This window comes from Cervus elaphus, chromosome 11, assembly GCF_910594005.1.
Source record: "Cervus elaphus chromosome 11, mCerEla1.1, whole genome shotgun sequence".
In the NCBI taxonomy this organism is placed as follows: Eukaryota; Metazoa; Chordata; class Mammalia; order Artiodactyla; family Cervidae; genus Cervus; species Cervus elaphus.
In genome coordinates, this window is record NC_057825.1 from 19,210,617 (window position 1) to 19,237,215 (window position 26,599).

The following is a 26,599-nucleotide window of genomic DNA, read 5'->3' on the forward strand; positions in this document are numbered from 1 at the left end:
AAAGCTGGGACACGCCGCTTTATTGTCAAACACCATCCAGAAGACACATTTTTTTCCTGAATTGGGGGAATAAAAAAAATATGAAGACCTGAGAATGACCGCTGTGACTTCTCAGCTTTGATGAAGTGTATTCACCCCATTGGTGACATCAAATGTCATGAGGAATTCTTTTCCTTAATGCTTTTGTTTCGTGAAGGGTTTTATGAGGTTTCCATGGGAAAGTACAGGGTGTCAACTTTCTGGCTGAATTAATTCACCAAATGAATGATATAAAACTAAACATTTACATTGTTAAAGTCAAGGCCTGATCTGTCTAGTAGGGAGAAACAAAATTTTAACTTCAAAAAGAAGTATCTGTATTATTATGATAATAACAGGTTTAATCTTCATATCAAAACAAATGGTTTGGGCTTGGATGAGAAATAGCTCTGGTTTGGGGGAGGTTCTGAGCCAACCCTCTGGGGCATTTGCTGGAAGGATCCATGGTTCCATCAAAGCCTCGAAGTTTAAAATCTCCCTGCCATGAAACATCTGATCAAAGGCACCCTTGCCAAGTCACAGAGGTTTGTGGAAATGCCTGTTTGCCCATTTGGGCAGCAGGCCTGTGGCCTGGGCACGGTGCCAGGTGGCCGTTCCTCGAGCCCTGAGATGCTCTTGCAGGTGACGCTGTGGAGGAATCACCTGTACGTGGGTGGGGAACACTGGACAAGCTGAGACCCGTTCTGGCTTCAGGAGGCGAACAGGTACCCTCTACGTGCCCTTCTTTTTTTACCCACGTCCTGGCCAGCTGCTCTGGAGGGCCTGCCTCCCAGGTCTCCCCCCTCCTGGGCTCTTTATCGCCTGCTACCCTGAACTTTCAGACAGCAGCCACGCTGGGCCCACAGCAGGGGCCTCCCTTCCAGTCAGGCTGTGGGTCTCCCCCAAGGGCCCCCTGGTTCACAAGGCACTGGCTTCCTCATTTGTCCACTGGAGATGTTCTAAGGCTCTTCTGGCCTCACTGCTGTGATTTTCTTCCTTCTACCAGGTGGAAGAGCAGGTGGCCCTGAGCACGTGGGACTGGGGCTCACCCCCAGCAGGGGAGGCAGTCCCGTGCCCCCAGGGGAACAAGGAGACCAAGGACGCCTGGGATGTGTAATCCCAGATGGTCAGAGCAGGGGGGTGGGGGACACAACTCTGGGACTCACTTTCTAGAGAGGGACCCCGAGGCCCAGAGTGGGGAAGTGACTGCAGGTTAGTTCGAGGGCAAGGATCAGAACTGGGGACTCTGGCTCTGGTCCCCCCACAACACACACACTGCAGGCGCACATGCCTCTCTCTGGGGAGGGGGCTGGGCTGTGGCTCTGAGCGGCCTCCGGCACCAGGGAAGGAAGATCCAGCCAGGCAGAAGGCTTGGGCTCAGTCCCTGCCGCTCTGGGCGCAGCTGGGACCCAGCAGCCTGGGTCTCACCTGGGAACTGCTGAGACCTGCAGACTCATAGGCCGTGCCCCAGACCCATGGAATCAGAATCTGCAACATCTCCATGAGACTCATTCACAAACCTGAGGGTGACTCCCTCCAGCTCCGCAAGGCATACCTCCTAGATGTGCCCTCCAGTGGGAGACCTCCCCGGGGCGCTGTGGGACACGTGTGAGGCCCTGTAGCCTCGTGTCTGAGCCACACTCAGCTAATGAGCCTCCCTTGGAGCACGTGGCGAGTGGGCATCAGAAAGGGAAAGTGTTTCAGGATTCGAGAGACCCTTGTAGATGGCTCTCCCCGGCACTCGCACCTTCCTTCTGCCTGGGTCTGCACGGCTGATCATCTCTTGCCAGCAAGCACGATGACCAGCAGCCAGCCATGTTCAGAACTGTCTGAATGTGGATTTGAAGAGGCCAGTTGTGAAAGATCTTGGAACGTGCGCCCCCAGCCAGTTCTGGTCAGATGGGGCTGGGTCTGGGAGGAATGGCACGTTGGTTGGTTGCTGGGTGACAGTGAGGCTGCTGCTGCACCGGCCTCAGCAGCAGTACTCCCGCTCAATGCTGGCCATCAGCTCCTCCTCGGAGTAGTCATATGTGATAGCCGACTGCCTCTCGGGCTTCTTGTGGCAGCTGCCTGGGGCCCTGTGGGTGAGAAACACAGACACGGAAAGCAAGATGTTACCTTCAAACTCCACATCTCTACTGGACAGCTGCAGTTGCCGTGGATGGAATTCTGATCCATCCTCAAACTCAGACTGAAAACCTCTGCCCTGGGGACACATCCTCAATCTCTTCCATGAGCAGCTCCTGACTCATTCTTCGGTTTCATCTCCTGCTGTGTAACCCAAGGCCTTACCCTGTGAGGAAGCCAGTGACTGCAGTGCTTCAGGGTGAGGGCCTGGGGGTCGAAAGACCTGGTTTGCATCCCAGCTCCACCACTTACTAGCTTAGTGACAGTTTTCTCTAAAATGGAACTGCATTCCTAAGTTCATTCTGAGGCATAAATGAGACCATGCATGGATGGCATGTGACCCTGAATCTTGCACCCTGCAGAGCCCTCAGAAAGGTGAGCTGTGTTGAGATTCTCTATCGGCTGACTCACTCCTTGTGTCTGCACCCTCAGGGGCTCTCGCAGGAGCTGCGCCTACAGGACAGCATTCGGCGTCGGGGTCCTCTGGATCGTGACCAGGCCCCCCACCCACTGGGCAGTGTATTAAGTGACCAAGTCCTGGCTCCTCGTCCCACTGCTTGGACTCTGGTTCCCACCAGCCTCGACCCACAGCCCATGCCCTCTCTGGCTTTCTGGACTTCGCTGTGACCCCAGACTCCCCTGAGGAGGGAAGGGGCCGGCAGTCCAGACCCTGGGGAGGGCCTGTGTGGCTTCAGAGCCTGCTCCCCGAGGGCACAGCCCTGACCACACCTGCAAAACTCTCCCCTTCCAGTCACTGTGCCAGGACCTGCCTGGGAGTCACCCAGCCCTGAGCCCAGGGCCTAGGGCAGTACTCAGCACGCTCCCACCGAAGTCTATTGAGGGACTGAATGAATGAATGAAGTACTCCTGGTGAAGGACATCCTGGAATGTGCATGTGAGGGGACGGGACCTATTTGTTTCAAAATAAGAATAAATAGCTAATTCTTTCAAGGCGGAATTTAATCCTCCTAACGTCCTTGGGTTGATGAAATTCACTGAAATTCACTGCCAGTTATCTTTACAATCAGTAAAAATACGCAGCTGGGACTGAGCAGTGTGGGCACCAGGATGGGCCCGTGTCCTCAGCATCGCCATAGGCACGGGTTTCCGGGTCAGCTGAGCAGAGCTGGCCGCTGGTAGCTGGTCACTGCAGTGGGACCCGGCGCCCGGTCCCGTATGTGAGCCCACGGGGCCGAGCCCCCCTGGAGCTGGTGTGTGAGGCGCTGCCAGTGCTGTCTGCAGAACGCGTGAGGGGCAGGGGGCTGCCAGGGAGGATGGGTAGGGATGCTCCACTCTGCCGAGGGAGGCTCTGGCCTTGGCGGGAGGCTGAGTCAGTGTACAGGCTCTCACCGCTCCACCTCCAGGGCCACGATGGAGGCCCTGTGCGCACCTAGCCTCCTACTTAACAGCAGTGGCCCTGAGGCAGGAAACGGATGGGCCCCCTCCCCATGGTAAAGCAATTGAGATACATTCTCTATGTTCTGAAACTCCAAGACGAGAATAGCAGGGCAATTAAGGGGGGAGGCTGGACCTTGCACAAACCACGTATTTCTCATTCCCAAAGTCAGGAGACCTCCCCAACCATACGTGCATAGAAAAGGCTCCTTGGAGGTCAAAAGAGGAGCAATGTCAAGGGATGCTCTACCCAGACACCTTTCTGGTAGGATCCATCTTGGCTAAGAGAAACCTGTGCACATATGGGAGGATCCTGAGATATACAAAATATGGACTGTGAACCAGGCAAATCAGCATGATTGGCCAAAGGAAAATTGGAAGAAAATATCCCATAAAAGTGGAGAAAACATTGGCGATCCACTCCAGTATTCTTGCCTGGAGAGTCCTATGGACAGAGGAGTCTGGCAGGCTGCAGTCCAGGGGTCGCAAAGAGTCAGATGCAACTAAGCGACTAACACTACACTATTACTACTATTATGTGGAGAAGGAAATGGCAACCCACTCCAGTATTCTTGCCTGGAGAATCCCATGGACAGAGGAACCTAATGGGCTACAGTCCATGGGGTCCCGAAGAGTCGGACACAACTGAGCGACTAAACCACCACCACCACCATCCCATAAAAGTAATTCAAACTACTATGAGAGCACTGCTCAGGAACTCAGGGACTATCCTGCTGAGTCCGCCTGTATCTATCCACGGACTGTACTCTTTTCCCTGCTAATAAATACTTGACTTGCTTCACTACTTTTCGTCTTTGTGGATATTTTTTCCTGCAAAGCTGAAGGGCCAGGGTCCTTGTCACTGACCACTTGTCTAGTGGCCAGGAACTGGTGCTCTCAACGCCGTGACCCAGCCCATCTCTGGCTGGGAACCCAACCCCGCTCCAAGCTGTTGCAGGCCAGGCCACCCACAGCTCTTGGTTTCAGCCCTCCTTCTCCCCTAGACCCTGTTCTAAATGCCATCAGCCTGTGATCGGGGTCCTGTTCACACCTCCACACCTTGCTTGTGGCTCCGGCCATCTGGCGCGCTCTTGCCCTCCTTGGTGAAACCACTCGTCCTCCAAGCCATTGAAGCCTCAGCTCCTCCATGAGCCCTCCGGCTGCTTCTGTCCTCTCTTGGACTTCCCTTGAGCCCATCTGAAGAGACCCCACTCTTCTGGGAAAGGCTTTTGCAAATGTTTGTTAAATAAGGGAAACCAGCAAGGTTCTGGCCCCGCAACCATTTGGAACTGGTAATAAAAATAGCTGTTGAGCCAGCGTTTTCACAGCTTTTCACATCCATGGTCTTGAGCACCACCATCCCCTGCGTCCCAGGGACAAGGGCCATCACGGTGACTCCTTAGAGATGAGAAAGCAAGGGCAGATGGGCCGGGGCCCAGGTCAGCCCAGCCCAGCCTCCGGGTGCAGGGTGCTCTGGGGGCCCTGGGAATCCTCACACAGCCCAGGGCCATGCCGACACCAGAAGCCTGGAGTCCTCAGCTGACACTTTCCAGGGGGTTTAAATGTGTTTTCCTGCTAACATGTAATAGGATTACATGTGACCTGGTCCCCAGGTGACTGGGGACCCACCCGTCATCCCTCTAGGCTGGAAAGTCCTGAAGGCCAGGACGGCACCTCATTCACGGATGAGCACTGCACACAGTTTCCGAGTGAATGAGTGATGGCAGGCACAGAGATGCAGGTGCCTGGGGGGTGGCAGGGGAGGGGAGCTGTGATTTCTTGCAGAGATGCACCTCCCTGCCCCATACTTACTCAGAGACATGGCTGCCCTCTGGGTGGTCTTCAGCGCTCTGCTTTGGGGACACCTTGAGAAGGACAAACCGAAGAGGCATCAGAAGGTTGTCGGTGCTGCAGCCTGCCTTTGCACTGGCTTCCTGCTGACAGAGAGCCACTGCGTTCAACCCACAGCTAATAAACGAGCACTGGAAAGTGGAAGGTCTCCCCTGGTGTCTAACTCCAACTGCCTGTTCTGTAGGTAGGAAGCTGAGGCTGAGGGGAGTGACCTACACAGCTCACACTAAGAGACCTTCCTCCCTGGGAGCTACCATCTAGCAAGCCCCCACCTCTCACTCTGGGAGTGGAGGTCCTGACCTCCATCCAAGCCCTTGCCTGGCAGCCTGCCCTGCTGCTCTGCTACACCTTGTCTGTCCGGAGTCAGGAGTGCACGGGCGTTGCACACGTCTGTCTGCAAATTCTACCAATGATTTATGCCTGTCCTGTCGCTAGCACCGCCCCGTCTCAATGACCACAGCTTCAGATGAAGCTGGACTGGTCCTGGTTCTTTGCACTTCCAAACATGTGTGTTGTAGTCAGCTTCTCCCCCTTGGGGGTTTTGTTGGGGTTGAATCAATATGCAAATCATTTCAGGCAGACTTGATATCTTTTTTTAAAAATTGGAGTATAATTGCTTTATAGTGTGGTGTTGGATTCTGCTGTACAATGAAGTGAATCCGCTATAAGTATACATATATCCTCTGCCTCTTGAGCCTCCCTCCCTCCCACCCCCTGTCTATGTCATCACAGAGCACCGAGCTGAGCTCCCTGTGCTATACAGCAGCTTCCCACGAGCCATCTGTTTTATACATGGCAGTGCATAGATATGGGCTTCCCTGGTGGGTCAGATGGCAAAGAATCTGCCTGCAACGCGGGAAACCTGGGTGCGATCCATGGGTTGGGAAGATCCCCTGGAGGAAGGCATGGCAGCCCACTGCAGTATTCTCTTTCCTGGAGAATCCCATGCACAGAGGAGCCTAGTGGGCTACAGTCCATGGGGTTGCAAAGAGGCGGATACGACTGAGCGACTAAGCACAGAAGCACACAGTGTGTAAATATATCAATGCCACTCTCTCAATTCACCCTGCCCTCTCCTTCCCCCTTCCCTGTGTCATAATCTCTATAATAACAAGCCTTCCAGTTCATAAACAAGGAACACCTCTCCATTTATTTAGGATTTCTTTAATGTCTTTTAAGAAATCTTAATCATTTTCCCTGGAGAAGTCATAGACACCTCTTTTTAAACCAATTTCTAGATACTTAGATAATATCTTTTTTCAAATAAAATTTTATCTTCTACCTGCTTGTTTGTGCAGAGATACGATTGAAACACATACATTTCATGTTTAGCAGTTTTACTAAGCTCTCTTAATTAGCCCTAATAATTTATTTGTAGATTCTTTTGGACTTAATTTCTTCCCATTCACGTTATGTGGGAATTATGGCCATTCAGTTTTTTTCCTTTCTGATCCTTACATATTTTGCCCCTAGCCTTCCTGCACTGGCTAGGACATCCAGTACTACCTTGAAAACAAGTCATGATAATAGGCATCTCTGCCTTGTTCCTGTAGTGAAAGGGAAAGATTTAATTATTTCAAATATAGTATTAGTTTTGCTGTGGCTTTTCCTCAAGCTGTCTTTCATCAGATCCCAATCTCTCTGTGCTGGTCATTTCTTCAGCTCTGTCTTCCAGGGCACTGATCTTCTCTAAATCTCTAATTTCCTGTTCACCCAAACCATCAGAATCTTTAATTTTGTTTATTGTATCTTTTATTTCTACAAGCTCTATTTGGTTGTTTTTCAAATATGCTAGGTCACTTTCAATAGGTCCTTCTTCACAAATCATGCATGTGTGCTCAGTCGTTTCAATCGTGTCTGACTCTTTTGCAACCCCATGGACTGCAGCCTGCCAGGTTCCTCTATCCATGGTATTCTCCAGGCAAGAATACTGGAGTGGGTTGTCATGCCCTCCTCAGGGGATCGTCCCATCCCAGGGATGGCACCTGTGTCTCCTGCATCCCCTGCAGTGCAGGTGGATTGTTTAACATTGTTATTTTTGTTCAGTTGTGTCCGACTCTTTTTGATGCTATGGACCGCAGCTTGCCAGGCTTCTCTGTCCATCACCATCTCCCCGAGTTTGCTCAAAATCATGTCCATTGAGTCGGTGATGCCATTCAACCATCTCATCCTCTGTCGTCCCCTTCTCCTCCCACCTTCAATCTTTCCCAACATGAGGGTTTTTTGCAATGAGTCAGTTCTTCGCATCAGGTGGCCAAAGTACTGGAGCTTCAGCTTCAGCATCAGTCCTTCCAATGAATATTCAGGGTTCATTTCCTGTAGGATTTACTGGTTTGGTCTCCCTGCAGTCTGAGGGACTCTCAAGAGTCTTCTCCAGCACCACAGTTTGAAAACATCAATGTTTTGGCACTCAGCCTTCATTATGGTCCAACTCTCACATCCGTACACAACTACTGGAAAAACCATAGCTTGATTTTACAGACCTTTGTTGGCCAATAATCTTTGGTAATCCAAATAAATAACTGAGGCCCTCACAAGTCTATTTTTGTTGTTTTTGTTTCTTCTGATTTTCACTTGGCTCTCTGAAAGTGTTAGTTGCTCAGTCATGGCTGACTCTTTGCAACCCCACGGACTGTAGCCTGCCAGACTCCTTTGTCCATGGAATTCTCCGGCAAAGAACACTGGAGTGGGTTGTCATTCCCTTCTCCAGGGGATCTTCCTGACCCAGGGATCGAGCCTGGGTCTCCCACATTGCAGGCAGATTCTTTACCGTCTGAGCCACCAGGAACAACTCTCTGGGTGGTTGATTATTTTTTCTTGTCTGATGCTCATTATCCTTGAAAATCCTTTGTGGGTGTTCTCTGAGGCCTGACAGGAAGATACCTTCCTCCAGGGAGGACTTACACTTGCTCTGTTCAGGCACTAGGGGGCACTCTCAATCTGGGCCCACTTGAAATTAAATCCAGCAAGCTGGAGAAGGCGAGGGTGGGATGATTTGAGAGAATAGCATTGAAACATGTATATTATCATATGTGAAATAGATCACCAGTCCAGGTTCGAAGCATGAGACAGGGTGCTCAGGGCTGGTGCACTGGGATGACCCTGAGGGATGGGATGGGGAGGGAGGTGGGAGTGGGGTTCAGGATAGGAAACACACGTACACCCATGGCTGATTCATATGAATGTATGGCAAAAACCACCACAATATTGTGAACTAATTAGCCTCCAATTAAAACAAATAAATTTTAAAAAAAGACTGCAGGGAGAAATATCAGTAACCTCAGATGTGCAGATGACACCACCCTTGTGGCAGAAAATGAAGAACTAAAGAGCCTCTTGATGAAAGGGAAAGAGGAGAGTGAAAAAGTTGGCTTAAAACTCAACATTAAGAAAACTAAGATCATGGCATCTGGTCTCATCACTTCATGGCAAGTAGATTGGGAAACAGTGGAAACAGTGACAGACTATCTTTTTGGGCTCCAAAATTACTGCAGATGGTGACTGCAGCCATGAAATTAAAAGATGCTTGCTCCTTGGAAGAAAAGTTATGTCCAACCTAGACAGCATATTACAAAGCAGAGACGTTACTTTGCCAACAAAGGTCTGTCTAGTCAAAGCTATGGTTTTTCCAGTAGTTATGGATGGATGTGAGATTTGGACTATAAAGAAAGCTGAGTGCCGAAGAATTGACGCTTCTGAACTGTGGTGTTGGAGAAGACTCTTGAGAGTCCCTTGGACTGCAAGGAGATCCAACCAGCCCATCCTAAAGGAAATCAGTTCTGAATATTCATTGGAAGGACTGATGCTTAAGCTGAAGCTCCAGTACTTTGGCCACCTGATGCAAAGAACTGACTCATTTGAAAAGATCCTGATGCTGGGAAAGATTGAGGTCAGGAGGAGAAGGGGATGACAGAGGATGAGATGGTTGGATGGCATCACCGACTCAATGGACATGAGTTTGAGTAGACTCTAGGAGTTGGTGATGGACAGGGAGGCCTGGTGTACTGCAGTCCATGGGATCTCAAAGAGTCAAACACGACTGAGCAACTGAACTGCACTGGACAGATTCAGGTATTTGGACCAGCCAGGTGATGGGAATTGGGGCTGCAGACCTAAGGGACAGCTAGATTGTGGCTTTTGTACCCTCCTGCACTGTTCTGTGCTGTGACACTTGCCTTGTAGTCCCGTGAGGGTCCTGAACGTATGAGCGAAGGATCTACTCTTAGTCTCTATTGTCATTGGGCCCTAAACTCTGTCCCCTTTACTGTTGGACACTGTCAGCCCCAAAGCCCACGTTCACCTGAGGCAAGCACAGCCCAGTGGGTCTGTCACCTGCCTCTCTGGATTCTGCCTTCCTTAGATCTGGGCTGGTAATTCCTCACTGTCTCATGAGCCACTTTATGCTTCAAAGACATTCTTACCACATTAATTATACCCAGAATATTAAACTGTCTTCAGCAGAGGGGCTTGTCTGAATAAGCTTCTTCACCGTGTTCCCCAGTATAAGGCACTCGGCACTATGGAATCCAGCCTTTGACCCGTGAAGCTGAGCAAGGCCACGGCCCATCCAGACATCAGCCTGCTTTGTGCAACAGATCCCCGTTGCCACAAGCAGCATCCTTAATACAGACTGTGGCTGTCAAGAACCCAGTCTTCCAGGAGCCCATAGCGCATGGGGCGAGTCTCATAAAGATGCAATGTGATGCCACGTGATGAATTCTATAGCCAAGTTATAAGGTGCTGGGAGGTGCTGGGAAAGCCTACACTCTGCAACAGGAGGGAAAACCAACTTTGAATGGGAAAAACTCTTCCGAGAAGAGTGGCAAGAATAACATTTTAGCTGGAGTTTTGAAAGATTAGGAGTTTACCAGATGGAAAGGAAGGGAAGGGTACCCTGGATGAGGAACAGCATATGCAAATACGTGGAGTCATCAAAGGCCGTGAATAAGTCTTCATTCATTAACTCCCTGCTGGGCGCAGGTTCTATTGCCCATACAGGATATGATATCCTTGCCCAGAGCAGCCCACAGCTGGGCAGGAAAAACTAACATGAGGATACAACTAGAGAAAAACCCAGCGCCATTATCATTAACATCAGTTAATCCTCCTCAACAAGAATATCATTTCTCCTAAAGTTTACAGATCTCTAAGCAGGGCACACAATACACATAAAATAGTTCCTGAATCGGATTGAATGTCACTTTGATGGGTAGTCATAATCCTGGGTTTGTCTCTATAGCAGTTGGCATAAGAGTAAAAATAGCACAATGCAGAAAAGGGTTCAAGGCCCAGTTTTGCCATTTAATCATGATGTGCCTTTGGGTGGACTGTGAGGCTCTGTGAGCCTCAGTTTACTCATCTGTGTAACAGGTACATAGCCTTGAGGGCCACAGAGAGAAGGCAGATTGTCTGTCTCATCCTTAGTATAATACCTGCAAACACCATGACAAACATCTGACCCCGTATCCAGCCCAGAGTAGCCTCTGACCCAGCCCAGCGAGAAGAGAACCTGAAGGCATGAGAGGAGGAGAGCCCAGGGGAGATCTTGTGTTCGAGGCCTGAGAGGTTCAGGACAGCACTTTCTTCCCTGAGAAACTAGTGTTTCTTGGGAACTGTTACCCAAGGTGGTGAACAGAAGCGAGCTGACCCTGGGTATATCCGGCCACACAGGCCCCGTGGCGTGGTCCATGGTGGTCAACCCGCTACTGCAGGGGTCCCATGCCCTGGCTAGAAGAGCCTGCCCTGCCCGCCTGGTCTTCTTTCCACGTGGAGTCGGGCTACCCAGCAAAGGTGCAAAGACTCAATCCAGGGACACCTGAGGGGCCGCGGGATCTGCTGGACGCTGGAGACCTGCCAGGGGGAGTCAGTGTTCCCCAAAGATTCCTTTGAAAATTCACCGTGCCTCTGGGGAGTGCAAAGATGAAGAGCAGATGTTTCCCACATCAGCAAGGAATTCACAGTGGGAAGAGGGGGTGATGAACACGAGAGCAAGCAGAGGAAATCACTTGCATGCACACACACTTGTACACACACACTTGCACACACACACACATGCTCACCTCCTCTGCCTCCTGAAACAGACCATTTCAGCTCAGGCAGGTCAGACTGTCTGAAAATTCTTTTAAATTTATTTTTAATAAAAAATTAATTGTGGTGCAATACACAGAACCTAAAATGTAGCATCTTAACCATTTTTAAATGTACGTTTCAGTACTAGGTGCATTTACATTGTTTTACAACCAACCTCCCAAATTTTTCATCTTGCAAAACTGAAACCTGTCCCCACTAAACAACTCTCACCCCCCAACCCCCAGCAATCACCATCCTGCTTTCTGTCCTACAAGTATGACTCCTTTGGACACCCGACCTGAGTGGAAACATGCAATATTTGTCATCTGGTGACTGGCTCACTTCACTTAGCATAATGTCCTCAAGGTTCATCCATGTTGTAGCCTATGCCAGGACTTACTTCCTTTTTAGGGTGGAGTAATATTCCCCTGTACGCATATACCATGTTTTGTTTATCCATTCATCCATCAAGGGACACTTGGGTGGCTTCTACTTTTTGGTTATTGTGAATAATGCTCTTATGAATATGAAGCCTCTTTGAGATCCTACCTTCAGTTCTCTCAGGCATATAAGAAAGCTCTCTTTTACTGACACCAATCTGCCTCCCTGCAGTTTTCAGTCTCTGAGCTTAGTTATAGTCTCAGGGACAACACAGAAGAAAAGTAATGCTTTTTACCCAACCATTCTTCAGCGATCTTTTTCATGAAGTCATCCAGTAGGGACCCTAGTTCTTTCTTGACCATTTCTGCTGGAACCAGCTTTTGTCATCACCAGATGGAGCTTTCCGTTTCATCACCAGATTTTGTAAGGGTTGTTCAGATATAGTTTCTGCCCTCAGGAGGACAGCTGAGGGACTTCCCTGGTGGTTCAGTGGTTAGAGCTCCACACGTTCACTGATGAGGGCCTGGGTTCAATCCCTGGTTGGGCAACTAAGATCCCATAAGCTACTAGTGCAGCAAAAAAAAAAAAAAAAAAAAGGCAACTGAGTGAAAGACTGCTCAGATTGGAATCAAACATTTGCATCATCAGCCTGTTTCCACTTCTCTGAGCTGTTCTACTCAATACTAAGGAGGATATGCTGCTGGCCAACCAAGATGGCAATGACGTATGAGGTCTATTGTGTACGAGGACTGGACACCCTGAAGCTGCACTCAAACGGAAGACCATACTCTTTCTTTTATAACTTTCCTGACAGTTCACCTCTGTTCTTTCACTTTTTCACCTGTGTTTCTTTCTGTGCTTGTGGTTTGCATGTGTGGTTCTTTCTCTTGTTAATGTGTCTGTAACTTGACTCAGATGCAAAACGCGTTACACACCCTCCCAGCTTGACCCACCCTGGATCTCCCAGAAGATGCAGCTGGTGGAAGCTTCGCAGGAGCTTGGATGAAGAGCAAAGACACAGCAGCCCCTGGTGGCTGCTCCAGGCCGAGTGCAGAAGCAAGCTGCCGCCTCCAGCCAGCTGCCTGCCTGCCTGCCTCTCCTGGTCGGTAGGACAGACTTCTGTCCCACCCCAGGGAGGCTGTGGCACCTGGGCTGGGGCCACGGGAACCGGACTGAGTTCAGTGTGAGTGTGGGATGTGTCATCACTCCAGGTCTTGGGGAGGCTGAACCACACCACACCACAGCAGAATGAGAAGCAGGAAGCATATGTGGAAGAAATGAATAAGATGATTTCTTAAAGCCTCCCCTGACTCTTACAACTAGGGGTTTTGGAAAAAAAGTGAAGTATCTGTAGAAAATCCAGTGCATATTTTATTTAACAATATGTGGAAATTCCATGGACAGAGGAGCCTTGTAGGCTACAGTCCATGGGGTTGCAAAGAGTGCGACACCATTGAGTAACTAAACCACTACCTTTATATCCTGCTTCTCTTGTTCTTAACTCTTAGGTTTTAACAGTTTTATACGCATATATGTACACATATCAATAATATATATAATTAACATGGGACAAGCTGTAGACATTTAAATAATACAATTTGATAGGTTTTGACATGCGTATGGGACATGGCAACCCACTCCAGTATTCTTGCCTGGAAAATTCCATGGACAGAGGAGCTTTGTGGGCTATAGTCCATGGGGCTACGAAGAGTCAGATACAACTAAGGGAATGAGCACACACACACTATGTTCTTACTGACATAAAAGATATGTACAAACGGGACAGAGAAAACTGGAAGGAACTACATCAAAATATTATCAGTAATATCTGCAGAGTCTATTCTGAAATCTTTATCTCCTTTATATATTTTATATATATATATATATATATAGTTTTCTCACTTTTCTACAATGAGCAAACATTCTTTTACAATTGTAAAGTGAAGCTAATTATAGGGCTCACCTCTTTATTGAAATCCTTTCATAAGTAAGGTCATTAAAATTTTTGTTTTCTTTTATTGGAGAGAACAGCCAAGAACAAAATTTTTCTCACACACATGTATATTACCTATTCTAACTTCAAAAACAAACACTTACAAGTAAGCATAACCTTTGCTGGGCTGGACTCATATTCAGTGACTGGGACACATTTTATGCAGTCAGGGAAATGGGGGAAGGCTCCTAGACCCAGGGAATGGAGACTTATTTCAGAGAAAAACTGAGCCCCAGAGGAGTTGGGGAACAAGTGATAATCCCTCCTGATGGCAAATTGGCTCAGTCAAAACTCTAATTGAACTTCCCTGGTGGTTCAGTGGTTAAGTACTGTGCTTTCATTGCAGGGGGCCCGGGTTCCATCCTTGGTTTGGGAACTAGATCTTATGTGCCGCAACTAAGAGTTCACATGCTGCAACTAAAGATCCTGAGTGCTGGAAAAAAATTCTAATATACAATTAGGGCTCTGCAGAGAGTGTGTTCAGAAAGACTCGGACTCGCTCTTTCCAGCTACATGGCCTTGGCCAAGTTAACTGCCTCTCTGGGGCTTCTCCCCTCTCCTATGACATGAAGTTAGGGGAAAGTGACAGCAATTCGGCAAGGACCTATTCTGACAAGGATTAAGTAAAACACTGGATGTTAGGAGCAGGCTCTCTGAATAGCCCCAGTAAATAGTGGCTGTATTACAATATATGAACAGTTTCTGAGCAACTATAAGTGAATCGCAGAACCCTCTGTTTAGCAGAAATCAAAACTGGTACAGGACAGGGACCAGACCTCATTCTGGGTCTTTTTTCTCTTTGTTCTTCTGCCTCTGCCCCTGGATGACCAGCAATATGCTTACATGCACAGGCTCATGAAAACGCTCAAAGAAAAGGACACTGGTGACAGATGTATTAAGTAAATAATTGGGAGTCTCACAACTTTTAGTAAAAATGGTATGACCCCTAAGCACATAAACATCTGAATGAACAAGGAGGCTGCAAAAAATGATATTCAGGGCATATTATGAGCGCAAGGTGGAGAACCTTTATCAGACAAAATAAAGGTTCTGATGAGATTGCTTGAGGAACACTCGGGATTACTGAATGTTTAAAAAAAAAGTCATCTGGTAAAGAAAAATGGGCCAGGCATTAGAGTCGCTGTAAGTAGAGCATCGGAAGTGCTAGACACCTGGAAAACGAAAAAGGCATGGAACATTCCAGGTTGTCTGTTGATGGAGCCCGGCAGACTTGCTACAAACTCTGCTCCCTCCACTTACTGGCAGTGTGGTTTTGGGAGCATGATGATTCTCTGGGACTGAAATGGCTTTGTTTATAAAACAGAGAAAGCATTATTTACCTATTTATTAATAACTCAGACTCTTAGAAAATGTGCAGTTGCCAGAGACCCAATTAAAGGGCATAAACTAGAAAGCAGAAAGGCTAAGGCTCCACACCTGGCCATATATGCATGTGTGCATGCTAAGTCACTTCATTTGTGTCCAACTCTTTGCAACCCCATGGACTGCAGCCCACCACGCTCCTCTGTCCATGGGACTCTCCAGGTGAGAATACTGCAGTGGGTTGCCATTTCCTTCTCCAGGGTATCTTTCTGACCCGGGGATCAAACCTGAGTCTCTTATGTCTCCTGCAATGGCAGGAGGGTTCTTGACCACTAACGCCACCTGGGAAGCCCCTACACTTGGCCATACAGGTAGTTAACTTTCTACCTGAGACCTCTAGAGCCAGGACATGAAGAACCTTCAGCCTTTTTACTCAGTCTCCCCAGAACTGAAAAGAATGGATAGGACTCGGGAGCATCCATTCAGCTATAGTAATCTAGGACTCCTGGATTTATTCAAGAAATATCTATGGCACAGAAGATACATACTATCCACACACAAAAGAGCAACATGGCTGGGGACTTCACCTCCTAATGTCTCTTGACTCCATCTCCCCTTCAGCCCTCTAACTGCCCTGCTTCACTCAGGACCTGCTCCTGTGGACTGCTGCAGCAGTCCCATTAGCCATCTTGCCCTTTGTCTTACTAGGCCCAGTTTGTCCTCCCCATGGCTGTTGGCCTAACCTTCTTAAGACACAAAATACCACTCTTAGCCCTTCAAAATACCCAAGGTTTTTATGATCAAGTCCAAACTCCTCAGCCCAGAACACTTCTAGCATGACATGTCTATAGCCTGGCATTCATCCTTCCCACCCTCTTCAACTCCACTGTTAGCACCCACACCCTGGGTACCATGTGACCCGACCACCATTGCCCTTGTACTCAGGATTCTCTTTGCCCAAATGCTCTTCTTGTTTGCGCAGCTAGTGCCATAGATCCTTCCAGATCCAGGTCAAGCCCTGTCCTGCTGGGATGCTGATGTGACTTTTCCAGGGGACTCTCTAGACGGACTGCCCACGGGTGTTCCACTCTGTGGATCTTTCTCGCCCATTACACTGTGAACTTCTTTAGGGCAAAGACTGTGTGCCATCTGTGTTCATCTCTAGCACCCAGAGTGATGCCTGGCACACAGCAGATGCTCAAAGAATACCTGAGAAGTGACTGAAAGGGTGAATAAGGCAGCCCCAGCACCCTAGGAGTTGTTACAGTACTCAGCCAATGAGGGTGGGACAGGGGGTGGGATGGGAAACTCTCTTTCTGTTTTCATTTTCACTTCTGAAACTTCCAAAGTACTTGAAAATTGAACACAAAGATTGCTTCCATGCCACCTCAGAATTTCCCCCAAATTTCTCAACCGTTTATCCCTTTTGAGGGTTATATAACGGAACGCTGATGTAATCCTAAAGGAATCTTGTTATATAATTCGGTCCCTCTTGCTGCAGCTCACTTTGGGAGGGTAGCAGGGCTTGGGCAGGAGGGGATCAGGGGAGGAAGACCCTGCACCGTCCAGGTTGGCTCGGTCCTTTCCACCTCTCCCCACCTCCACCTCGGGGAGGAGCTTCCCACTTTCTCCTGCTTGGTGGCTGCCCCCAAGATACTTCCCTCCCATCCCCAACAGTCTTAAGCAGAGCCTGTGGGACTCCAGGGCAGGGGGCCGTCTTGTACATCCTCCTCAAGCCCGAGAGCTGATGCTATACCGGTGTCCTTCATTCAGTTCTGCAGGAGTGGTGACTATTGCCAAAAGAGAGTGCTCATTTGTATTGTCTTTTTTCTAGAACAGCAGGGATGTTATTACAAGTGTTCTGGAAGAAAGAAGAGGGAAGCCAAAAAGAAATTGCACAGCATCTTAAAATAGCCAGCAGGGTGCGAGGTGCTTGACAACTTGCAAAGTGGCAAAGATCCTGATGTGCCTGTCGGGTGCGGTGCGGGGTTTTGCTACCACTGTTTGGCTCCTGGTCCCACTTCCTAGGATCCTTCTCTGACAGTGCCCTGGAGGCTGGCTGAGGAGGGAGGTACTGAAGAGACAAGCAGCCCCCTGGCCAGCTCCTACCTAGGCTGGAAGGAGCCACAGTTTAAAAAACAAAAACAACAACAACAACAACAAAAGGTGACCTCTGGCCAGAAGAAAGCCCAGGAGATGCTTTTCTGCTAAGAGATGTCTGGGTCCCTGTCCTGCTGCCTGTCAACCCCCAAGGTGGAGGCAGTTAAACCAGCACCCAGAGGAGGCAGAGAGACTCAGAGGGGATGTTTGGGAAGGAGAGGCCGTGCGATCAGCAAGAGACCCCGGTGGGATTCGGGGACGGCCAGACGGTGGGTGACACAGGGCAGCGGGGACAGGGCACCGCGCAAGCCCAGGGAGTCTGGCAGGGACCGGGGGCGGTGGGAGTAAGGGGGGCGAGTAGGGAGCGCAAGGCGGGACGGCGCCAGGGGCTGGGGGACAGAGCGCGGGGTGCGGGCCGGCGGGGAGGACGCCCCCCCCCCCGGGCGGGAACGGGCGCCGCGGCCCCCACACTCACCGGGCTCCAGGCGCCTGCTGCGGGTTTGGGCAGCGCCGGGCCCCGCGGGGCCAGCTCCGCGGGGCCCCAGCCCGCCGACTCGGCCAACAGCTGGTCCAGCAGACGCAGGGTCTCGTCCCCGCCGTCGAGGGGCGCCGCGGGGCCGGGATCGGTCCCGGCCGCCGCCTCCGGGGCCTCCTCCCCGGCCGCTGCCACCGCCGGCGCAGAAACCGGCGGCCCCGTCCCGCCCTCCGGGGCTGCCCCGCCGGGCCCCGCCGGCCGGCTGTCGGGGCTGCGCAGACGCCGCAGGGCGCGGCCGCTCCGGCTGCTGCCGCTGCCCATGGCGCGCGGGCGGAGCGGACCGGCGGCGGGGCGGGAGGAGGCCCGGGGGCGCGCCGCCCGGCCGGGGGCGCGGGGGAGGAGATCCCGGGCCCGGGACGCGATTGGGAGCGGGACGGCCGGGGGAGAGGGGAGGGGGCGCGCCGGGCCGAGAGTGGGGGATGGAGGTGATCCCGGTTCCGGGACGCGACTGGGGGAGGGGATGCGAGCCGGACCGGGGGCGGGGAGGTGCGGGGGGCGCGCCGGGCCGGGGCTCCGGGGGTGGAGGTGATCCCGGGTCTGGGACGCGGTTGGGGGCGGGGATGCGAGCCAGGCCTGGGGCGGGGCGAAGCCGCCGGTGCGGGGAGAGCGGGGCCTGGTGTCGCGGCGGGGCAACCAGAGCCCGGGACCGGGGGGAACGTGCGAGTGGGCGCGACTGGGGCAGGGGTGCTGAGCCGGGCCGGGGGCGGGAGGAGGGGCCGAGCTGGGGACGAGATCCCGCGGCGAAGAGGCGGCCGGGGGCGGCTGAGAGCGGGATGCTGGCCTGGGCCTGGTGGTGGGGGCCGAGACCCGGGGTGGTGTGCACTCTGGGGGAGCCGGCGGCCGGGGGCTGGGAGCGAGGGCCGGGTCTGGGGGCACTGGCTGGGGGACGAGGACACTGGTGCGCGGCGTCCTCTCCTCCTCCGACTCCTTCCTCCTCGCCCCTCCCCACCTTGGGTCCTCCGCTTCCTTGCGGGGGCCTGCCCTCCAGTCCCTGGCTCCTGGGGACTAGGGACCCTCCTAGTCCCCGCAACCAGTTAAGAACTGATCACCCTGGGGCTCCTACCGGCGCTCCGGCTAACTCGGCCGCCTTTTTCGTTCCTTTTTGGAAAGCACTGCAGAGGCCAACCCGGCCTGCCTGCGGTGGTGATGCGCGCGGAGGTGACTCCACGCTCCGGCCCAGCTCCAGTGTGGAGCGCATGGGGACGTCACCTCTCCCAGCCTCCTGTTCCTCAAAGGTTGAGTTGAGGGGTGGGGGGCGGACGGTAAAGATGCCTCTGAGGATGGGGTAAGACGACACAGGTGCAGGGCCTCACACCCTTCCATTTCTGCCCTTCTCCCTCGCGCGCACGGACAGACCTAAGACAGGACAGGAGGGAAGGGGGCGACTCTCTCGGACCGACTATCCCCTCAAGCCTTTCAGCAAGGGCGCGAGTAGCAGGCAGTGGTGCCCTGGGCTTCCTGCCCCTTGGCTCCTGCCCCAAAGGCGATCTGGTACCTGAATGCCGAGCCTCATTAGAAACCATCATCAGAAACGTAACCACTTTTGAGAAAGAAAACATTTAAAAGGAGACACAGAAAGCATTCTCTCTTCCCTCAGGTAAAAAGCCAGTAGGTACTGATCATAATTAATTCTAGCTTTTGGTCACTGGATAGTAAAAAAGAAAGAACAAAAACGTTTATTCTTTTTAAGTGAACCAACCCCAAAATAAGAACAGCAAACAGGCCAGACGTGTCCAGTTCAAACCGAAACCTGATGGTGTAATTGTTGGTTGTGCTTGCATTTTATTTAAGACTTCTTTCTCTCCCTTTGTCACTTATTTAAAAAAAAAAATCTAACCTCTCCAAAGCAAGACAGCTCCAACATGGTGAGTTTTAACTCCCATCTTGACATTAACCTGAATCCAGATGGGACTGCAGAATAACTGTTAAGGTGAATTTTGGCTAACCTCTCCTTGTCGCAGTCTTGAACTTTTATTATTCTATCACTTCAGGAGTATGCATTGCAAACTTTATGCCCAAGAAAATGGAATAAACAGGAGAGTCAAGTCCATATCCATGTTTTACTATCAAGAGACTAAGGAAGTATTTGTAACTCCTCTTCCCCCCTTTTTTTTTCTTTTTTTAAAATGTACTGTCTTAACCATCCAGATGCAGGAGATGGGCTACCTTATCTGGTGTCATTTGGGTGTTCTGAGTCCACAGATGTATCTAGTTTGAAGCTATGGATATAAGCTTTCTCTTTAAGAAAACAAATCTCATCTTGAAGTTCTTTAAGCCTGGGGAAAAAAACATTCACAGGGAAAAGAAATTTTTCTTGTACTAAGTTCAACTAAGTTTAATCATTTAAAGGAAAACATGTTTTACTTCTGCCTAAGTAGCATCTAGTCATGTGACTCATAGTTTAAATATATCCAGAGCTCCCTGTGTTCACCTCCCAGGGCAATTGATTTTTCTGATGGCTCTTGATCCCAACCCTGTTTCCCCAGACTTCTCTGGCTCACTGGGCTTCAGTGAGCATAGCTGCCAAAGCCTGTGTTCTTTCCACTCTGAGAGTGCATTTAAAATCAGCCACATTCCAGGACTGGCTTCCATTTATTCATGCTTAAAACCCAGATTGATTTTATTAGCACCTTCCCATAACAAGCAAACAGCCTGAATTTTCCCACATGACCAAGGCTGTCTAAGATCATATTTAGAAATAAACAAGAATCTCTCTGTCCCAAAGAGACAAAGGAATATTGGGACATTGAAAATGGGTCTGATCCCTCTTAGGGAAGCATCCTGGCAGCCACACTCCTCCAGCTAAAGACCTTCTTTTTTATAATTATATAATTAAATCAATTTATTTTTAATTGAAGGATCATTGCTTTACAATATCATGTTGGTTTCTGCCAAATATCAACATGAATTAACCATAGGTATACCGATGTCCTCTCCTTGTGGAACCTCCCTCCCACCTCCCTCCCCATCCCACCCCTCTAGGTTGTTACAGAGGTCCCATTGGAGTTTCCTGAGTCACAGAGCAAATGCCTATTGGCTATCTATTTTACATACAGTAAAGTGTATGTTTCCATGTTACTCTCTCCATACATCGCACCCTCTCCTTCCTCCCTCCACCCCCCACCCCTACCCCCTGCCGTGTCCAGTCTGTTCTCTATGTCTGTGTCTCCATTGCTGCCCAGCATGTAGGTTCATCAGTCACTACTTTATGTATGATACTTTATGTATGTATGATACTTTATGTATCAGTCACTACTTTATGACTTCTTTATGTAGTGACTGAAGTGGTGGCTGGTGAGGGGGTGGAAGATGAGGCCCGGCTTGGGAGCTGTCTGCTTAAACTCCTGGAAAATAAGAACTTCCTGCAATGAACAAAGTAAACTTCGGGAGAGAACTGCAGTTCTTGATACTTTCTGCAGGAGATGTTTCCTGAGTGATGTTTCTCTTGGCAACGGGACTAGCCTGGCATCTGGAGATGAAGGAGGTCCCCTCCTTACTGCAGCCTGGGGACCACCCTCATTGCAGTAGGCTGCCAAAACCTGCCCCCTTTTCAAAGCCACACTCAAGTTCCCTTTTTCCAGGACCTTCCAGATCTCTTCTCCCTCCTGAGAACCAGTATAATTTCCCACCATTCCTGCCCATCCCAAGCTATTACATAGGAGAGAGATATTGTGTGGGTGCAGGTCATTATGAATATGCAGAAGGATAATGTTTGTATTCAGATGAGAAATGAGACAGCATTTGAAACACAGGCAAGCCAGATTTCAGTTTTTAATGCTTAATCAGTAACTTGAGAGAGCCACAGTGCTATCAATTATTGCTGATACCTTTCAATGGGCAGCATCTCATATAATTGCTATTGTCTTCTTGCAAAGCTCCAAGGATTTGCATCCTGTTTCATGGCTTCCCCACAGAGAGGGGTAGGAAAAGTTGTAAGGAGGGTCAACACCGTTCATTAAGGACTGTTAATGAGTTACAGAACCCTTTTGCAATATTTACTCAGAAATAACATATCTTGCTGGTGAGAGGTTGCTGTGCAACACCAGCTGGGGAGCCCAGTTGCATTTTGCGATGTCCTTGGAGGGGTGGGGAGGGGGTAGAGGGGAGGGGAGGGGGAGAGGGGATGTGTGTATAATGATGGCTGATTTGCATTGTTGTATGGCAGAAACCGACACAACATTATAAAAATTTTTTAAACATATATTTAAATTAAAAAATAGAAAAAAAACACATATCTTAAGTCCTCAGAACTGGCATGTTAGCATCACGATTGCTTTGGCCCATTCTATAACACTGTAAAAGATTCTGACCCCCTGCAGTAAAACCTGGGTGACTTACATCCTTTTGAACAAAAGGTGGGAAATAGGATTCCTGATGCAGATTTTTCCATTAGTTGACCAGGTCTCACTGCTTAAAGAGACATCTCCGGGCTTCTAGTTCAAAAGGACAGAGCAGGCAGAATTTGCTTCTCTTGTTCTTTGTGACTCTAAAATTAAGATATTGAAGTTTTAAAAAAGGAAGTTCAGAAAAAGAATAAAAAGGAGGGGGAGTTGGGGAAGGAATTGAAAAAGGGAGAGAAATCCACAAATGAGAGATTTCCACACACTTTTGGAAGATGGAAAGCTGACGGTAGAGAGCTGCCAGATGAAACAGGAAGAGAAGTGACAACCTAAGATATGCTGTCTGGGGCTGGAGGGGAAACGGGGGTCGGCCTTCTAACAGACGAGGCTTGGGACTCCTCCTGTGGATGGTGCATCACCCCCAAACCCCTTCATGCATAAGGAAAGGGGACCAGGTGGCCGGCATGGCTCACTCTGCTTCTGTGTGAGGAAGACTCTCTTCCTGCTGAGCTTTTACTTGGAGTGTGGAGCTGTGTGTCGGGGGTGGGTGTTTGATGGTCACTCTAGAGTCGGGCTCCCCCAGGTTCAGGTGCCCACACCTGCCCACTGAACTGTGGTGATGGCTCCTGCGGAAGGGCCGTCCTTCCCCGGGGTGGCGGACTCCTGACTGCGTAGTTCGGTGTCTGCTGGCCTTGGTGCGCCCGGTCCCCTCTCCTAGCAGAGCCGCTGCCCAGAGGCCACAGGCTGACTCTCCTTTCCATGAACTCATCGTTTTGAGTTGGAGATTTGGAGGCCACTCAAAGCACACTCAGGTTCCAGGCTTTGGTAGGGTTATTTATCACCCTGACTCATTGGAAAAGATCCTGATGCTGGGAAAGATAGAAGGCAGGAGGAGAAGGGGACAACAGAGGATGAGATGGTTGGATGGCATCACCGACTCGATGGACATGAGTCTGAGCAAACTCCAGGAGTTGGTGAGGGACAGGGAGGCCTGGCGTGCTGCAGTCCATGGGGTTGCAAAGAGTCGGAGGCGACTGAACGGCTGAACTGAACTAAACTGATCACCCTGAGGAAATTGTGTAGCAGGAGGGGAGGTGGGGAGGGGGCAAGGAAGCCTGTGCAAACGTGGCCATTGACATGCTCTGCTTATCACAGAAGTCAACCTTTGCAATACCACTGGCTAAAAGGAGGGTGTAACATGGGACATCCCTGGTGGTCCAGTAATTAAGAACCGCCTTGCAATGCAGTGGATGTGGGTTCGATCCCTGCTCGGGGACCTAAGATCCCATATGTGCAGGGCAACTAAGCCTGTGCTACAACTCCTGAGCCCATACACAACAATTAGAGAGTCCATGCGCCCAACCCAAGATCCCGCATGACACAATGAAGACCCAGTGTGCTGCCACTAGACCTGATGCAGCCAGTAAATCAACACATTTTTTTTTCCAACACATTTTTAAAAAGAGTAACATACTTGAAATGTCCCACTTTAAGCTCAAACGTTGTCACCAATAATGGCGATTCTGCAACGTGGAAGTTGTCCTATTTGGATGGTCCATTCTGAACAGAAACAGCCTATGGTCCCAGAGAGGTGGAAAAACATACAGTTCCCCACTTCCCACTGGAGACCTGAGAATGAAGTAGTGGGTTAATAAGCTGAAGGGACAGAGGTCTCTGCTTAAAGCTCAGGTTAAACATTACATCTCTTGACTTTTTTGTTCATAGCTCTTTAACTTGTCAAGTGGAGCTGAAGTCCTAGCCTGCTCACAACTGTTCCTGATGAACACCGGTGAGCTGTTTGCACAAGTCCTCCTGCTGAGAAGGCTCTCAGGAACACAACTTCCTCCTCTAGGCCATCGACCGCCCCTTCCTAAGAGGCTGCCCCAGTTCCCTTCCAGGTTGTAACTCACTGAAGGAGCCTCTCAATAACCTTCTGAGGTCCTCTGTTTTATGGATGCAAAGCTGAGGCTTAAAAGAGTGGGATGCCTAAGTTCTCAAAGCTAGTAAATAGCAGAGCTGGGACTTGAACCCAGGTCTCTCTAGTCCACAAGGTCTTTTCATTATGCTAACTATGCCCAAATAAATGAGAAACCTGGCAGAATAGACAAGTTGACCTCTGAGTAGAAGGAACTACTACTCTGGTACCCAGGGCTACCGTGCAGGGAGGGTGACCAACCATCCCTGCCTGCCTGGGTCTTGGGGTATTTCCAGGTCATAGAATTTTCAAGCAGATAAGTAGATCACCCTCCATGTAGGGTTGCACAGGTTGCTCATGGAACAAAAATACCAGACCAAGCAGCATGTTGAGGCTGCAGTCCAGCAACGTTCCATTTGCCAAGCTGTCCCCCGGGGAGCAGAGTTGCATCCCCCTAGACAAGGGCAGCATGGGCTCATCAAGGCTGCACCAGTTCCTCTGACACTGTTGACCCAGAACTTCAAGTAGTTCAGTGATGAAGGTAATGACTTCATTTTAAACTAAGCTTTTTACCCTGTCTTGTCAAAGAATTTCTCCCAATCCCTATACACACACTCACACAGCATCAAAACACAAAGTCCCAGTCATGTTCTCACAAACTAGTCTGGTCACAGATAGGAAAGAAAGCTGGAGAATTATAGTAGATCTAGAATGCAGTATCTGGTGGTCCCCAGTACTGCTCTGCAAATGCTTCCTCCTGGATGTAAGAGTGGGATGACTTCCCCTCATGGGACTGGATGGTCCTGGGACAATCTCGTGTGAGAAAAAGTGAGTGTGTCACTTATGTACTAGAGCAGTCAATTCTGCTGAAATAGCCCCTCAAATTCTCTTTCTCCACCGTGGAGACGGACCTGGTTCAAGTTGGTGGCAGCTCTGTCAGTCAGCGTTCTGGAGCATCCCGCTCATGATGGATGAGCTAAAGAACTCATCTTGAGTTCTAAGAACTAAATCTTGGTTGTCCCAAGCCAGTTCCACTGGGGCTGTTTCTTCCTGTGACATAATCCAGCCTACCATCAATGATACTCTAAAGTAAAGATATTGACACTTGGGGCTTCCGTGGTGGTCCAGTGGCTAAAACCCTGAGCTCCCAATGCTGAGGGCAGGGGGTTCGTTCCCTGATAAGGGACCTAGATCCCACATGCCCCAACTTAAAGATCCTGCATGCTGCAACAAAGATGGAAGATCCCATGTGCCACAACTAAGACCCAGTGCAGCCAAATAAATAAATATATAATTTTAAAATAAAAAAAAAGTCCCCCCAAATATAAAAGATATTGACACTCAATTCTGTGAATGAGGCGGTGTCCTAGAGAGTAAAAAAGTCAGGTTTGTAGTTTTCACAAACCACTATTTCCCTGGGGATTTAAAACATGAATATGTTTAATAATCAAGTTAGTCTTAAATATATATATATATGTATATATATATATATATATTTTTAGTAAAAGTTACTTTAATGGTAGTTGTGATGGTTAATCTTATGTGCCAACTTGTCAGATCTAAGGGATGCCCAGATAGCTGGCAAAACATTATTTCTGGTTGTGCCTGGGAGGGTGTTTCAAGAAGAGTCAGTGGACTCAATATAGCCGAGGCCTTCACCAATGCAGTTGAAGGCCTGCAGGGAACAGAAAGTGGGAGAAGGGAAGATTCTCGCTCTCTGCCTGAGCTGGGGCATTGTCTTCTGCCCGTGGACACCAGCCGTCCTTATCCTTAGGCCTTCAGAGCCAGACTCACTGACATCACTGGCTTTTCTGGGTCTCCAGCTTGCAGATGGCAGATTGTGGGGCTTCTTGTTCTCTATAACCCTGTGAGCCAATTCCTGTACTGTGTCCTCTTATATACATCTCTTTATGTATTCTTTTGGGCTTCCCAGGTGGATCAGTGGTAAAGAACCTGCCTGGCAATGCAGGAGACGCAGGAGACATGGGTTCAATCTCTGGGTCGGGAAGATCCCCTGGAAGAGAAAATGGCAACCCACTCCAGTATTCTTGCCTGAAAAATTCCATGGACAGAAAAGCCTGGCGGACTACAGTCCATGGGGCCTCAGAGAGTGGGACACGACGGAGCACAAGTATCCTGTTGGTTCTGTTACTCTGAGAGGCCTGACTAATACAATAAGTCACATAAAATCTCTGAGTAATAAAAGAGGCAGATTTCCTTTCCTACATTTTTTTTCTCACTTTTTAACATAGCTTTTTATTAACTAGTGTTTTAGACTACAAAGCATGCATGCTCATGGCAGAGGAAAAAAAGGACAATGAGTGCAGAAAGATAAATGTATAAATAAAGCATGCTCTACACCACAGGCCATCCAGGTCTCCCAAGATAATCACTGTTAACAGTTTATTGTGTTGGCAACCCACTCCAGTATTCTTGCCTGGAGAATTTCACGGACAGAGGAGCCTGGCAGGCTACATACAATCCATGGGGTGACAAAGAGTTGGACATGATTGAAGTGACTTAGCACTGCACACACATGTATCTTTTTAGTG

The 26,599-nt window shown here is 49.6% G+C and overlaps 1 protein-coding gene across 1 annotated transcript; it reads right to left on the reverse strand.

Annotated features, from left to right (window-relative positions):
* CYS1 (cystin 1) lies at positions 1–18,112 on the reverse strand. Its single transcript, XM_043917062.1, has 3 exons — positions 17,733–18,112; positions 5,353–5,405; positions 1–2,096 (listed from the first exon to the last, which is right to left on the reverse strand). Exons 1-3 carry the CDS (start codon positions 18,051–18,053, stop codon positions 1,991–1,993), a joined length of 480 nt encoding a protein of 159 aa, XP_043772997.1. The 5' UTR covers positions 18,054–18,112; the 3' UTR covers positions 1–1,990.
* Between the last annotated feature and the right edge of the window lie 8,487 nt (positions 18,113–26,599).

What these genes read in the sequence shown, in the direction of transcription:
- CYS1 (XM_043917062.1), bottom strand. Translation starts at nt 18,053, where the DNA reads ATGGGCAGCGGCAGCAGCCGGAGCGGCCGCGCCCTGCGGCGTCTGCGC. An exon ending in CAGCAGGCGCCTGGAGCCCG is followed by an intron (nt 5,406 to 17,732) that starts GTGAGTGTGGGG and finishes GTCCTTCTCAAG; the next exon opens with GTGTCCCCAAAGCAGAGCGC. An exon ending in GAGGGCAGCCATGTCTCTGA is followed by an intron (nt 2,097 to 5,352) that starts GTAAGTATGGGG and finishes TCTCACCCACAG; the next exon opens with GGCCCCAGGCAGCTGCCACA.